Source organism: Ctenopharyngodon idella, chromosome 7 (assembly GCF_019924925.1).
Source record: "Ctenopharyngodon idella isolate HZGC_01 chromosome 7, HZGC01, whole genome shotgun sequence".
Lineage (NCBI taxonomy): Eukaryota > Metazoa > Chordata > Actinopteri > Cypriniformes > Xenocyprididae > Ctenopharyngodon > Ctenopharyngodon idella.
The window spans coordinates 12,296,280-12,310,935 of record NC_067226.1 but is presented as its reverse complement, the minus strand read 5'-3'; the positions used below and the strand labels follow the sequence as shown (position 1 = coordinate 12,310,935).

Here is a 14,656-nt window from a genome sequence, read left to right as displayed (position 1 = left end):
GTGAGTAAATTATCAGGAAATTTTAATTCTGAAGTGAACTAATCCTTTAAATTGCAGACTGAAGGAACATGATACTTTGAGGAATTAAAAAAAAACAACAGCAAGTTTGCTATTCAAATCGGCATTGGTATAATACCACCTGACATTCCAAATTATATCAGTGGTCAGGTGGGTATTCAAGAAGCCTTATTGGATCAGATAGTCCTATCCAACAACAGACCTATCAGACCCTTCACATGTGTACCATACATTTCAAGCAAACTACATCATAGTACACTATACATTCACAATTATCACTTCAGCTGGGGCTTTTGAGCTCTTTGCCCGTGACATCCGTGTTCTTAGTCTTGTGCAAATTAACACAGAGAATGGTAATGATTTTATCTACGCTATAACAAGGAAGAGTCGTATTTCTGCATTTTATATAAAGAAGGCCTCCAACAGTACTACAGCTTCAAAAGGCATTGAAATAAAAGGAGCATACATGCATACTAACAGGAATCTCATTTATATGCTCTCACTTGAGCGCACATATCAAAGAAAACAGATAAGTGCATGCAATCTGGAAATTTTTATACACAATTTTCATTTGAGAATCCTGAAAAAATAGTAATAAATCAAAGTAATAAATTACATTTAATAATAATATATATAAATAGAAATAATAATACTTCACATTATATATGGTTTTGTTTTTGATCAAACAATATCATCAAGAGATTTTTTAAATTAATCACTACTATAGCAAATACTGTCACTTAAAATATTTCTGGTTTGTCACTTCGGCACTGGAAAAGGAACCACAGCTGCAGCACTGCAAGAAACGTGTGTGCAAACTAAGAAATGCCCTATTTTTCCATCTGATCCATTTTCTTGAAGTAACGTTTGGGTCATGTCCGGGTCTAAGCGGGCTGGTAAACTGCACGCCTGCTCGACTCATTGCATTCCATTCCCTTATTCCAGACCTCCAGCTGCACTCCAGCCAATCGGAGCTCAGTATGCAAATGAGGAGAGGGGAGCTTGTCATTTTGGAGCTGGAGTGCAGGGTGCGCACGGAGCAGCTCAGTGCACATGAAAATAACACATTAGTCTTTGGAAAAATAAACATGCTGATAAAAATCATTCAGCAGCAGTGGAATTGGGAATACAGCCAAGCCCACAGTGTTTGGGAATATGTGCCTCTCGCTGAGCACAAGAGTTATTTCTGAGAACAATGAGTCACAACGAGGAGATTCATTCTCAGAGTGGCAAAAAAGAGTGAGGAGGAGAGGGGGAGAAGTTCTTGAACTGAAGATGGAGATTGCAGATGTTTAGTGTTTACACTAGTCATTGATGCAATTAAAAATATGGTTCCCTCATGTGAAGCATGAATATCAGCTTCAACCACAGCATGATCTGATCAGTTTTATTTATTTACATATCTAAATATTTAGAGCTTTCTCTTCCAAGAGGCATGCATGAACTATTCTATCTCATCTGTACTGGATCTGGCATGTTTGACCTAAATAAAGGACATTCACATGTGAATGTGGGGTTAAGATGCATTTTTACAGTCATATTGTCTCCAAATCAGCACATCTGCTCTTTAAAGCCAGTTCATATTCTCAAATTCAGATTCCAGCTGGCAGCTGTGAGAGATCAGAGATGGGTCAGGGTGGAGAATCATGAACTAACGCTCATTATGATCCGCTCAGCATGCATGATGAGTCAGACGCGTGAGAGAGGGGGGAGACGCGTGCATTTGCAGGTGAAGGAGAGCGAGGGAGCCAGGCCTCTGCAGGTGTTCACAGGTGAGGGCTGATTTAGATTACAGGAATGGCGTCAAGTTCACAGCTGCAGACTGTGACTTCTGTGAGCTTGCCACCAGACACAGACACCACCGTCTGACCCACCTCTCTAGAGATCAGGTCACACGGGTTTCTCACCAAAAGAATTTGAAAGGAAGCCAGTTCTTGTGTATACAACTTTTTGAATGCAGTACTGATAAGATAGTTTAGGAGAATGAAATGTTGGTTCTGAAGTCTGCGCACGAGGTCTGCCCTGTTCTCCTCCTGCTCCCTCACTCCCCTCTCTCTCTCTTTCCCTTTCTTTCTCTCACTTTCTTCTTCCTCCCATTCTAACTTTCCAAATACAACTCTTTGGTCCCTTCCCCCTCTTGCTTTCCTCTGGTTTCTTAATTCCAGTTCCAGATTTTTCTTACGTTTTGCTGTCAGCCACAGAGCACGAGAACCATGACCACAGAAGCTCCACCTCCAGACAGGAGCCACTGAGGGCCACAAACCAGAGGAGCTCTTCTAGAGGTGAAAAAGTGGATGGCAGAGAGGTCGAGTATGAGAGAAATGTAGACAAATTTGAACTGGATTTTCATAAGTGAAACAGAAACTGTAACAGTGAGGCCAACTGTAACTTTCAGAGAAGAGCGTCAGAAAAGGAATGAGGACATAAGTGAACTAAAGGGATATCCTAAGGAGCAAGGAATCCCCATAACCACCCTGTATTTTCTGCTACTGTTGCACTTCGGGAGGGGAGGGGGTCTCCAGATGTGTTCCCCATCCCCCCTTGAGAGGGCTCCCAGCACTCTGTAATTTTGCCAGCCTAAATTGGCTCTCTCAAAAGAGCCCGTGGCAAAACAGCCCTGGGCAGAAGAATATCCTGTATACAGACCAAAGAGCTATGTTAGTCTAGTCTGTCCCAGACTGACCACAGCGAGGAAAAGTAGAGGCTTTGTTTCTCTTTTAATATATTATTAAGACTATTGAGAGTATGAAGTCACAACTACAAGAAATAGTCAAATTTGTGAGACACTGAAATCACAAAAATAAGAAACAAAGTCACAACTGTAAAATATAGAGTTTATGGAAAAATAAAATTGCAGATATGAAGTCGCAATTACTAGCAATTGTGAAAAATAAAATCACAATAATAAGAAATAGTCACAATTGTGAAATATAAAGTCACAACTACAAGAAATACAGTCAAATTTGTGAGACAGTCACATTGTGTGATATGAGACACAATAGTGAGAAACTAAGTCACAATTGCGAAAAAATAAAGTTGTAATTATGAGATATAAAGTTGCGATTATGAGATTTTTGTGAGATTTTCTCACAAAAATTTGTGAGACAGAATCACATTGTAAAATACAAAGTCACATAATGGGAAATAACGTAACAAGTCTGAGATATTAAGTAACAAACATTGTGAGACAAAGTCACAGTTGTGAAATATAAAGTTGCAGAGAAATAAAAGTGCAGTTGAGAAATATAAAGACGCAATGAGGAAGAATAAAATCACAATTTTATATATATATATATATATATATATATATATATATTTTTTTTTTTTTTTTTTTTTTTCTCTCTCTTTTTTACTCTGAGGCAGAAATGTGCTTCCTTAGGAATTGTTATAGGAATTAAAAACATTATCCATTGCAGTTATTATCATCTTTGTTATGCGCCGCATTCAAAACCGCCCCTGGAATTAAAAGTCATTATGTAATTAACATAATCAGCTGTGTCTTTGATCCTCAGTAGACAGGGAGCCTGGGAAGACAATGGTGGAATTCTCAGTTAGGGACCTCAAGGTAAGGTGACAACATGTTCCTGCAAACACTGACACCCACCTGACATGTTTATTCAGAGCCTAAGGGGTGAGACGGAGCTAAGAGTGGGTACACAATACATATATGTCTCTGCAGGGTTCACTGGCTTAGAATGTGGCTAAGAATGTCTTTCCACATGTGAAGGACAAGGTATACATGCTCTTATGTCTTAGGTTAGAAGTCAAAAAACACACTGGGCACAAACCAAGAGTGCAGTTCTGGAAATTCTTGCTCTGAACCACTGTAACGTAATGTGTTCCAGCTCAGACTTTCCTGTTTGATCAGGCTTTTGGCAGTAATTCAGGCCAACATCTGAGTCGCAATAACACTCTGATAGGATTTGACCAAAGCTATAGGTGAGTGTGATAGATTGCTTGACTTGTTTCCTACCACTGCTGGTCATTTTCTCAATGAAGTGGAAGAGAGAGGCACACTAAACTGGATATATTGGAATGTTCTGTCCATCATGACACCAGCTCGCAGTTTGCTTCTATAATTCATCGGAGACAGGACTCTCTTTGGAGGTTAAATCTAATACATTTTAAGGGGTCACTGAACAGAGCAGTCGGTGGACAGTTCTCTGCAGCCCCTCAAGAGAAAGACAGAGATAGTAAAAGATAAAGATAGTGCCTGGAGAGCAGGAGGAGTTCTGGCATGTCAGTGAACTAAACATCAACTGAGGAGAGGAATGAAGATGAATTAATATGTGGTATTTTAGCACTTCAAAGCAAATCAACTTGTGAATCACATTGAAATGAAAAATCTTAAAAATCTCAACCACAGGCACAAAGTTATATCACTAAGCACTAAAATATGTCTAGAATTTGTCTTCTTTCATTTCAATAGAATTTAATTATAATCAAATTCTATTGAAATGAAAGAAGACACATTCTATTTAAATATAATAAATAAATATAATATTAAATTATAATATAATATAAAATATTATATTTAATATTATATAAAATATATAATATATATTTAATATTTTTATATAATTCATTTATATTTAATATTTTAAAAGTCGCAATTACTAGCAATTGTGAAAAATAAAATCACAATAATAAGAAATAGTCACAACTGTGAGATATAAAGTCACAACTACAAGAAAGTCAAATTTGTGAGACAGTCACATTGTGTGATATGAGTCACAATAGTGAGAAACTAAGTCACAATTGCGAAAAATAAAGTTGCGATTATGAGATGTAGCAAAAATTTGTGAGACAGAATCACATTGTAAAATATAAAGTCACATAATGGGAAATAACGTAACAAGTCTGAGATATTAAGTAACAAACATTGTGAGACAAAGTCACAATTGTGTTTCTTGTAGTTGTGACTTTATATCGCACAATTGTGACTATTTCTTATTATTGTGATTTTATTTTTCACAATTGCTAGTAATTGTGACTTTTAAAATATTACACATATATATATATATATATATATATGATATAATAATATAATATTTTATATTATATTATAATTTATTATTATATTTAATTATTATATTTAAATAGAATGAACCTTCAATAATTATAATTAAATTTTATTGAAATGAAAGAAGACACATTCTAGACATTTTAGTGCTTAGTGATATAACTGTGTGCCTGTGATTTTTAAGATTTTTCATTTCAAAGTGATTCACATGTTAATTTGCTTTGAAGTGCTAAAATACCACATATTAATGAATCTTCATTCCTCTCCTCAGCTGATGTTTAGCTCACTGACACACCAGACCAGTTATAGCTTTATATATATATATACATACAGTGTATAATTTAGATGTCTTTTGGGCAGGTGCAGGGGTGAGAACTGTCAGCGCCCACTATTATTGGTGAACAATTGCTTGTCTATAATGCATTTTACAAATGTTCCACAACTATTCAAAGCATGCAGCAATTTAAAAGAAATGAAACGATCTGGTTTGACAGGAGCAGGGTTAACACACCTTTAAGGCTCAATGCACTAACTGCTGATTTGGTTATTTTGTGCGTGTGTGAATGTGTGCTCACGTAAGAACACACTTCAATGACCTCTGTTCTCTCTATTTGTGTCCAGCATCTGAGTAGATTTAAAACCGAAGCCAAAGGTATGACAACAACAGCCCTACTTAACCTTTACTTAGAAATACATAATGACAAATTTACGTAACAGCTGGGAGTGATCGTCTAATATATTTTCCTTTGCAGAACAGATAAGGAATGTGTGTGAAAAACTATAGGCTCCTATGTGAGAATTACAGATACAGAGAAAATTCATTTAGATCAGGTCTTTTTTAAAAGCCTTAACTTTCATTTCGGTACAGTCTGAGAAATGTGGGCTAAATCATGTGGCTGCTATATGAATGAAACTTCAAGATCATAGAGTTGAACTTCTGTGGCCTCTATTTCTGTATCACACCCAGAGAGTGTCATAATTCTTTCGCTCTTTACGGTCATCTTAATTGTAGCTCGCAGATGTTGAGAGTTATGATGAGAGTAACAGTTAGAGCTTTATCCCTACTATCTTTATCGTTGGCCTATAGTCATTCTGAAGATTATGCAACCTCTTACTTCTCTCTATTTCTCTTTTTCTCCATCTGATGGTCCATCAGAAGCCTCCAGTATATCTGAGAGAAAATTCTGGAGGAATGTGTTGCCTTTCCTCCACTCCTCCCATCCATATGCTCCTCACCTGCCCCTACTCCAAATCCTCATCCTTCACCCCCAGAATAAAAAAAGGCCATAATTCATTAATTATTTCAGGCACATTGCAGTAAAAACAACATAGATGGTGCCATTTCAGCTCCCCGTCTTCTAGGATACACATGAAATGCATCAAATATTACATATGGTGTCCATGCTGACAATCCTTTCAGGCTCAGAGTGTACAAGACAAACTAGTGAAGCAGAAAGAACCTTTAGGACAGGTGGGACCTGCCAAACCTGTAGATTTCATCTGCAGACTTCTTCAGTAGCGTTTAGACACGCTGCGTGCTTCAAAAGAATGGTCTTAAATCTGACTCATCTTCTTCTCTTCTGAACACGGAAGAAAGAGAGAAATCATCAGACCACCCTTGCTATTCAGGTTTCTGTTTTTTCATCAAGTGTGGGAGGTGAATGAACAGGTAAAAGTTGTCAGACTGGCAGATGACTGCATCTTAATGAAACAAATTTCCTCTTTGAATTTTTTGCATGCATTCGCTCATATTCCTGTGGTATGACATACCCTGTGCCGACGATTAACCGAGATTAAACGAGAGAGATTGATTTCATTGACTTTATAAATATATTTCTCTATGTAGTTCTGTAGTTAAAGGGATAGTTCACCTAAAAATGAAAATTATCCCATGATTTACTCACCCTCAAGCCATCCTGTATGACTATCTTCTTTCAGATGAACACAATCGGAGATATATTTAAAAACATCCTTAGTCCTCCAAGGTTTATCGAAATCGACTTCCGCCGGAAGCTAGTTATTTGAATTTATAAAATTTTAAATATGGATATTTTTCTTACAAAAACGCATCGCTTCGCTTCAGAAGGCCTTTATTAACCCCCTGGAATCGTATGGATTACTTTTTTTATGGATGAATGCATTATATTTGACTTCAAAACACGGCCCCCCATTCACAATCATTATAAACCTTGGAGGACTAAGGATATTTTTAAATATATCTCTGATTGTATTTGACTGAAAGTAATCCATAAGACTCCAGGGGGTTAATAAAGGCCTTCTGAAGCAAAGCGATGTGTTTTTGTAAGAAAAATATCCATATTTAAAACTATAAATTCAAATAACTAGCTTTCGGCGAACGACCGTACACAGAATGCGCAAGTTGATTTCGATAAACCTTGGAGGACTAAGGATATTTTTAAATATATCTCCGATTGTGTTCGTCTGAAAGAAGATAGTCATATACACCTAGGATGGCTTGAGGGTGAGTAAATCATGGGATAATTTTCATTTTTGGGTGAACTATCCCTTTAAAATATCTGTATCTTATTGCAGATTGTTTTGACTACAGGGTGAGATCAAACACCTTTCATATTATCAGCAGATGCGTGTTAATTGTTTTTTTGTCAGACTTGTATTTCCAGATTAAAATGTCTTCAGAGATCAGAGCCTGGTGTTTATGAGATTAACAATGTGAATCATTCTCTGTCACCGGACCCATTCTCAGTTTACAAATATGGGCAAAAAACCGCAGTATAAAAACAATATAAATCCACAGACAGAGACAGTATCACATCAGCTCCTTTTGGATAAAGGATGAACTACAGAAGTACAGCAGATATATAATATAAAGCCATTTAAATAATTAAAGCCTGAGGTTTTCTGTGCTGTTGTGGTTCACAGATCCTCTCTGTGATCTTAGCTTTAACACATAGTAGAGTGAGACATGCTGATTTCCACCTTTCAGCACAAACCATGCAATTACGCTAAAGTCATGATTTAAACAGCCAGACGTGCACACACACATGCACACACGTTTTTCAATTATTGTAAGGACTTTCCATTGACGTCTAGTTTTTATTCTGAGCTAATAATATTTTCTCTCTGCTATTCCTAAAGACAACACAAATATATTTGCATTTTTACATTTTCATTAAAGCATTATTTACCATGCTTAGTAGAGGAATAGTTCACACAAAACCTTGTGTCATAATTTACTCTGCTAATCTTTCTGTTGTTCCAAAGTCATATGACTTCGGTGAACCAAAAATAAAGCAATATTGATGTTGAACCAAAAATAAATCAAGATTGATGAACAAATTGTTCTTTTGTGTAAGGTCTTTTCAATTAATTGCTTCATCCAGTTCACATAACTGGTCTGCATGAATTGTCACTGGAGGGGACAATTATCAATGAATAATGACTTATGTCTGTTGATTACACATGACTTCAGGATATTTGTTATATAGTGTATGAGTTGTATGAACTACTTTTATAATACTTATTTCCCCTTTTTTGAAGTTTGAAAACTTCAGATACATTCATTGCACTGTTAGAAAGAAGTCATTCTGGTTTGCAGCAACATAAAGGTAGGTAAATAATGACAAATCTTCATTTTCTTGGTTAATTATCACTTCAAGCAGTTTTGTGTAGGTAATTTCAGGTTTTACTAACCTTATAGTCGGGATATTTAGTCTCCCCTCCCCCACACACACATACAAATTCATACTGTGGAGGAATTCCAGGTTATAAATATCTCAGTTCAACGGTGCTGGAACAACCCACTAACATTTACAAATATAATGGCAGAATGAATTAACAAAAACACACAGGAGTCAGAAACCAGTGTGTAATAACCCAGGAGCAGGGAGAGCAGCTTCCTCTCTGAGGGCACAAGGCAGTCATTCACGGAGCCTTCAAGGGCCAGTGTCTCTCTCACACACATACAAACACACACACACACACGCCAAGGAGTAGAGTGGGGGACCATGTAGGGTCTGGAGTGGTCTTTCACAGACGTCTATTCACACACCCACACAGGAGCACAGCATACGCTCATACACACATACACAGACAGCTATCAGGAGCTGTGAATGAGCCTCCTTCACTCACAATCCTCTCTCTCTTTTCACTATCATCACTCTCCCCTCAGTCAGGTCCTTATAGAGCAAACTGGAGCACAGCTGTTACTCAATGAGGGACATCTGGATTGAATACTACCCGTTAAATACCCTCAACAACCAACAGACTAGTAAAAAAAAAAAAAAAAAAAAAGACAGACAGACAGGCACTAAGGCAAAATTTTCATAAGAAACCCTAACACCCAAATCCTAATAAGACAAGACAGGATTGATCTATCCATCCATCCATCCATCCATCCATCTGCCCCAGACAAGCACTAAGGCAAAATCTTCATAAGAAACCCTAACACCCAAATCCTTATAAGACAAGACTATCTATCTATCTATCTATCTATCTATCTATCTATCTGCCCGTCCAACTGTCAATATGTCAACTTGGTATAGTTGACATCACATTTCAATAACTTTTTTCAGCATCAAGATTTTAGGTTAAGAATTTTTACATATGTTGATAAGGGAAAGTGTATATTTTGGGTCAACTGGCTGCCATTTCTTTTAGGTTTTTTTATTTATTTATTTTTTAACCATTTTTTTATCACCTTTTAACTGCACAAGTTCATTTTAAAAGGTCCTGCAGTGTGACAAATACATTTTTAAAGTAAAAATATTCCATATAGTCTCTCAATTAATGTGATTAATACAGGTCACAAAATGCATACATAATCATAAATGTAATCATATAAGAAGGTAAAAATAATTATTTTTCAAAGTGATAGTTTACACACACACACACAAATTTTGTCCATACAATGGAAGTCAATGGTCATCAAAACTATTTGGTTACAAACACTCTTCAAAATATTATAATATTTTTTTGGTTTTCCGCATTAAAAAGAATGTCATACAGATTTGGAACGGGGTGAGAGTGAGCAACTGATGACAGAATTTTCATTTTTGGCTGAATTATTCCTTTAAAATTGTTTTAGATTAAATTTGTCAAAACGCAGGACACTGCCATGTCAGCTACCTCTGTCTATCTATCTGACCACTGCATCCACATTAGAGAGGTATGATACATTATATAATTTATCATATATGCCAACCTGTATTATAGAAAGCAGCATTTAGGCTCAGGTAACTCATACGAGGCTGCAGTATCTCTAGTCTGTCCATCTCAAAGAGATCATAAGATGCTCCCTTTTAAAACAAAGGTCAAAACTGTTCCATCTCATCTGAGCCTCATAATAGTGACATTTGTGATGTCTCTTTCCCTCTCTCTCTGTCTCTCTGGGAAGGGATTAAAAGGACCTCAGCATGAATGTGTGTCGGTCAGAAGCATTAGCCATAGGAGTGTCTGAATCACTGTGGAAACTGCAGAAGTGTCCTGGGCTCCTAATGGATCATATGCTCGTAGAACTGCTAGCTTCAAATGAAAAGCATTAACAACCCAAACACTACTTTCCAACTGACCTTATTAAAGGAACAGGTTATGCAAAAATGAAAATACAGTCTTCATTTATCCACTCTCATCACTCTAAACCTGTATGACTTTCTTTCTTCCATGGAACACATTAGGAATAATAACGGGTCGGTCTATTTTTTTTTATGGATTGAATGGGGACTGGATTAGTCTTTGGTTTAATCAGACTTGGAATATAGTGCATAAGCCGGAGAGACCACTTTTATAATACTTTTTATTTCCCACACATTGGTCAACGGTTTACGTTTTGGACCTCAACAGTCCCAGTCGTAATTCACTTTCAATAGACCTTTATAAAAATAAGAGGCTGGGATATTCTCAAAACAATTCACCGTTAATGTTCCATGGAAAAACAAAAGTCTGATTTGGAAAAAAATGATGGGGAGTACATTTTTAGTAGAAATATTCCTTCTTACGATAACTTTTGATGTCTTCGCAAGGGAGACGCATGTTTTTTGTTGTGCAATTTGTTTGCCCAAAGTTACCTCATGCATCCTTTACCTCACAGTAAGATAGCCTTAACTTAACTGCCAATATCACCTAAGATGAAGTAATATTGGTATTTTGTTTTTCATTGGCATAGTATGAACATACAGATAATTTAAGTGTACAAAAATAACGTGATGGTATACGAAATAGGTTCTCCACTAAATTAGTTTTCTCACTGTCTTTACTGTACCAGGTAAACTCGTCAGTTGTGCTTCTGACATCCAAAGTGAGAGCAGATATACTTCAAAGTCCAATAACTTCAGCATCTTAATTCACCGGTTGTGGCCGGACACGAGAAACAGGATGAAGCGATCCGTGGGCGTGGTTAGGAATTGCTGTATGGGTGTGATTTGGTTAAACAGCATGATACGGTGTGTGGGCGTGGTTTGAATAAATAACACATTAACGAGACCTCCCCCCTGCTACCCAAAGGTCCGGTTGAAGTTGGAAAGTGACCCTATTTGTCTGCAGCTGGGCAAACTTCACAGCTTGAGAACTCCTGCCATTGTTTATGTTTAATTTACAGCACAACAGCCCAGTTGACATGTGAGACAAATAAACACAGGTAATGTGTGTGTGTGTGTTTGAATTAAAGATCCTGCCTGATCACTTCATGGTCAGTTTAACAATACACTGATAAATGTACTGCTGATGTAAGTAATGTAATATAAGCATGAGCATATATGTATCTTATCTAATGATAATCCCAAAAATATTTCTTTATGAGCAAATATGACATAAAAGTCAAAATATGAGTGCAGGAAAAATATGGTCAAAAATGATAAATATACTCACAAATTAAAACAGACTATGCCTTTCCCCCCTCTCTGCTGCTGTTAATAATGATGGAAGATGCGGAGGTTTGACTTACCACATTGGATAAGAAATCGCTCTCATTCAGATCCTCTAGGTCCAACAGGTTGGAATTGGGAAAAAGTTTGTCCGACCCGAAGTTGTCCAATATGGTGTCCATATCGGCTATGAATAAAAAAGGCTTGGGGAAAAAACTAATATCTCAAAGGTGAGATTGGTTGCAAAATTGTTGAATTCCGATTAAAAAATCGCTATGGCTTAAGCGACGTGCGCTCGTCTGCACTGTCAAGACGCCTTCATCCACTGAGCGTCTATAGTCTGCCCATTTACACTTCTCTGGAAGTGTCGGATAAATTGGACGTGATTAAAGCGAAGTGGCCGTGTGTGGCTCTTCCAACTCTGTATCATTCATCTGCGTTAAGTCTCTGAGGGGTAACTAGACTGATACATATTTAATGTTGTCCCCGCCCTACTCACGCTCTTTGCGCCCAACGGTAACACCCACCTTTCACTTCGTTTAAAGCGACAGCGCATTGATTTCCGAGCACTTCAGCCATTGACGCACATGAAAGACTGAATACTATACAGCATACAGCCTTGACTGTCCATTACCCAAACCTGAATTTCACTTTTAAAACCAATAGTAAGATGTTTTCATGACAGCAACATTATTCATGTTGAATTCATGCAAGGCTCTTTAAAGGTGGAGATTAAAATTGATCTCAGATACACTCTGAAAGCAAAAATTTGAATTTAACAATGCAAGAGGACACATGTAAATAGAAATAATAGCTTAATAGGTCTTGTTTTATTTGTTAAAACTCTGCAGTAAATATACTGTCCTGACAATAACAGTCTTAAAGGAACACTCCACTTTTTTTGTAAATAGGCTCATTTTCCAACTCCCCTAGAGTTAAACAGTTGAGTTTTACCGTTTCCGAATCCATTCAGCCGATCTCCGGGTCTGGCGGTACCACTTTTAGCATAGCTTAGCATAGTTCATTGAATCTGATTAGACCGTTAGCATCTTACTCAAAAATGACCAAAGAGTTTCGGATATTTTTCCTATTTAAAACTTGACTCTTCTGTAGTTACATTGTGTACTAAGGCTGACGGAAAATGAAAAGTTGTGATTTTCTAGGCCGATATAGCATATATTACACAGTGCCTGTGACCCCCTGCTTGCAGAGGGAGCGTGCCTTGCAACCATGGAGACATTTGTGAAAGACATTTGTGAAAGACAATATCATTGCGCCTGCTGCACCCATGGTATGGCAGCAAAGTTCCTTGATTATTACGCCGGAATGAGAGTATAGTTCCTAGCCATATCGGCCTAGAAAATCGCAACTTTTCATTTTCTGTCGGTCTTAGTACACAATGTAACTACAGAAGAGTCAAGTTTTAAATAGGAAAAATATCGAAACTCTTTGGTCATTTTTGAGCAAGATGCTAACGGTCTAATCAGATTCATTTTCAAAAAAAGTGGAGTGTTCCTTTAAATGTGAGCTAGCTTATAAACTATAACTTAATAACTAGATGAAATTTAGGAACTAGCATTAAAACGGAGCTGACCCATAAACAGCATGATGTCCTCTGTTAGTGTCTGGATTATAAAGTACAGAGGGTTTGTATATGAAATTAGAACCATTATTGACCAGGCACCAATACTCTTCTGTGTATTCTTCACACAACCTATTTTTTCATAATTCTGAATGACAAATGATCTCTGTCTGATTGGATAACTTTCCAGTTACGTAACTGCAATACATCAGTTCACTAGGGGGATAAGACACATACATGAGTGGAAGATGATGAAGATGATTCAGTGTCTGATTACATAGATTGATTCCACTGAATCATTTCACCAATTTGGCTGCTTGCTCTCCTCTTTCCGATTATTTGCTCTTGTCTATGGAGTGCTAAGAGTCAATTCAAGTGATGAGAAATCATTTCAGATTAAGTGTGCTGGGTTCACACAAGAGTTTATAAAGATGAAACCTAATACTGAGAAATTCTTTTCCTCATTGGCAGAGCTTTCTCACCAGTAACTTTACCTGTTATAGCTCTCTTTCCTGCTTTTTCTCTGTCATTCTCTTTCTTTCCAGTTGCCCTAGTTTTATAGAAACCTGCTCTTCAATAATGGAATTTCTATATCCAGTGAAAGGTGTCATTTTTCAATTCACATCCTACCTTCTCAACATTACATATGATTACAAAATGATTTTGTGTTATGTAACTCCAGTTATCCAGTTGTTTTTCAAACAAGGGAAGGTGGAGATATCAATGATTATTATGAATTACCCATGGTTGTTATGGTTGATTTTACATGTGAACCTCATACCAAGTTAAGGTTAGCTCAAGGATACAATGGTGATAGGGTTCTCTCAGCAACTCTCTAATTTACAGGTTTCCCTCACCTGGGATTGTACCTGTGTCATTTTCATAGCAGTCAAAGTGTTAACTAACTAATTATTATGGGTTGGTGGTGATCAAAAGATCTATGACTCTGTGTTATCATATACATAAGTTAGTAATCAGGATAATGTGTGACAGTCAGCTAAGTCATAAACAGTTTTAAAACTAATTTAATTTAGAAAGTAATAATATAAAACACAGACACTAAAGAGTCATCAAATGATATGAGACAAACAGACAACGTTACTGACACTGATGTCAGTCAACATCTCAGCCCATGTGTGACTAAAATCTCATGACTGATACCAAACACACACATCAATACTGTTTTGGTCATTC

At 37.0% G+C, this 14,656-nt stretch overlaps 1 protein-coding gene across 2 annotated transcripts in view; it reads right to left on the bottom strand.

Moving 5' to 3' along the window:
* creb3l1 (cAMP responsive element binding protein 3-like 1) overlaps positions 1-12,329 on the bottom strand; it is a 34,803-nt gene extending 22,474 nt beyond the window's left edge. For both annotated transcript variants that reach the window (XM_051901025.1, XM_051901026.1), the window contains exon 1: positions 11,961-12,329. In XM_051901025.1, coding sequence (XP_051756985.1) covers positions 11,961-12,062 — 102 coding nt within the window. In that variant the 5' untranslated portion in view covers positions 12,063-12,329. The remainder of the gene's footprint in view (positions 1-11,960) is intronic.
* Positions 12,330-14,656: the final 2,327 nt, after the last annotated feature.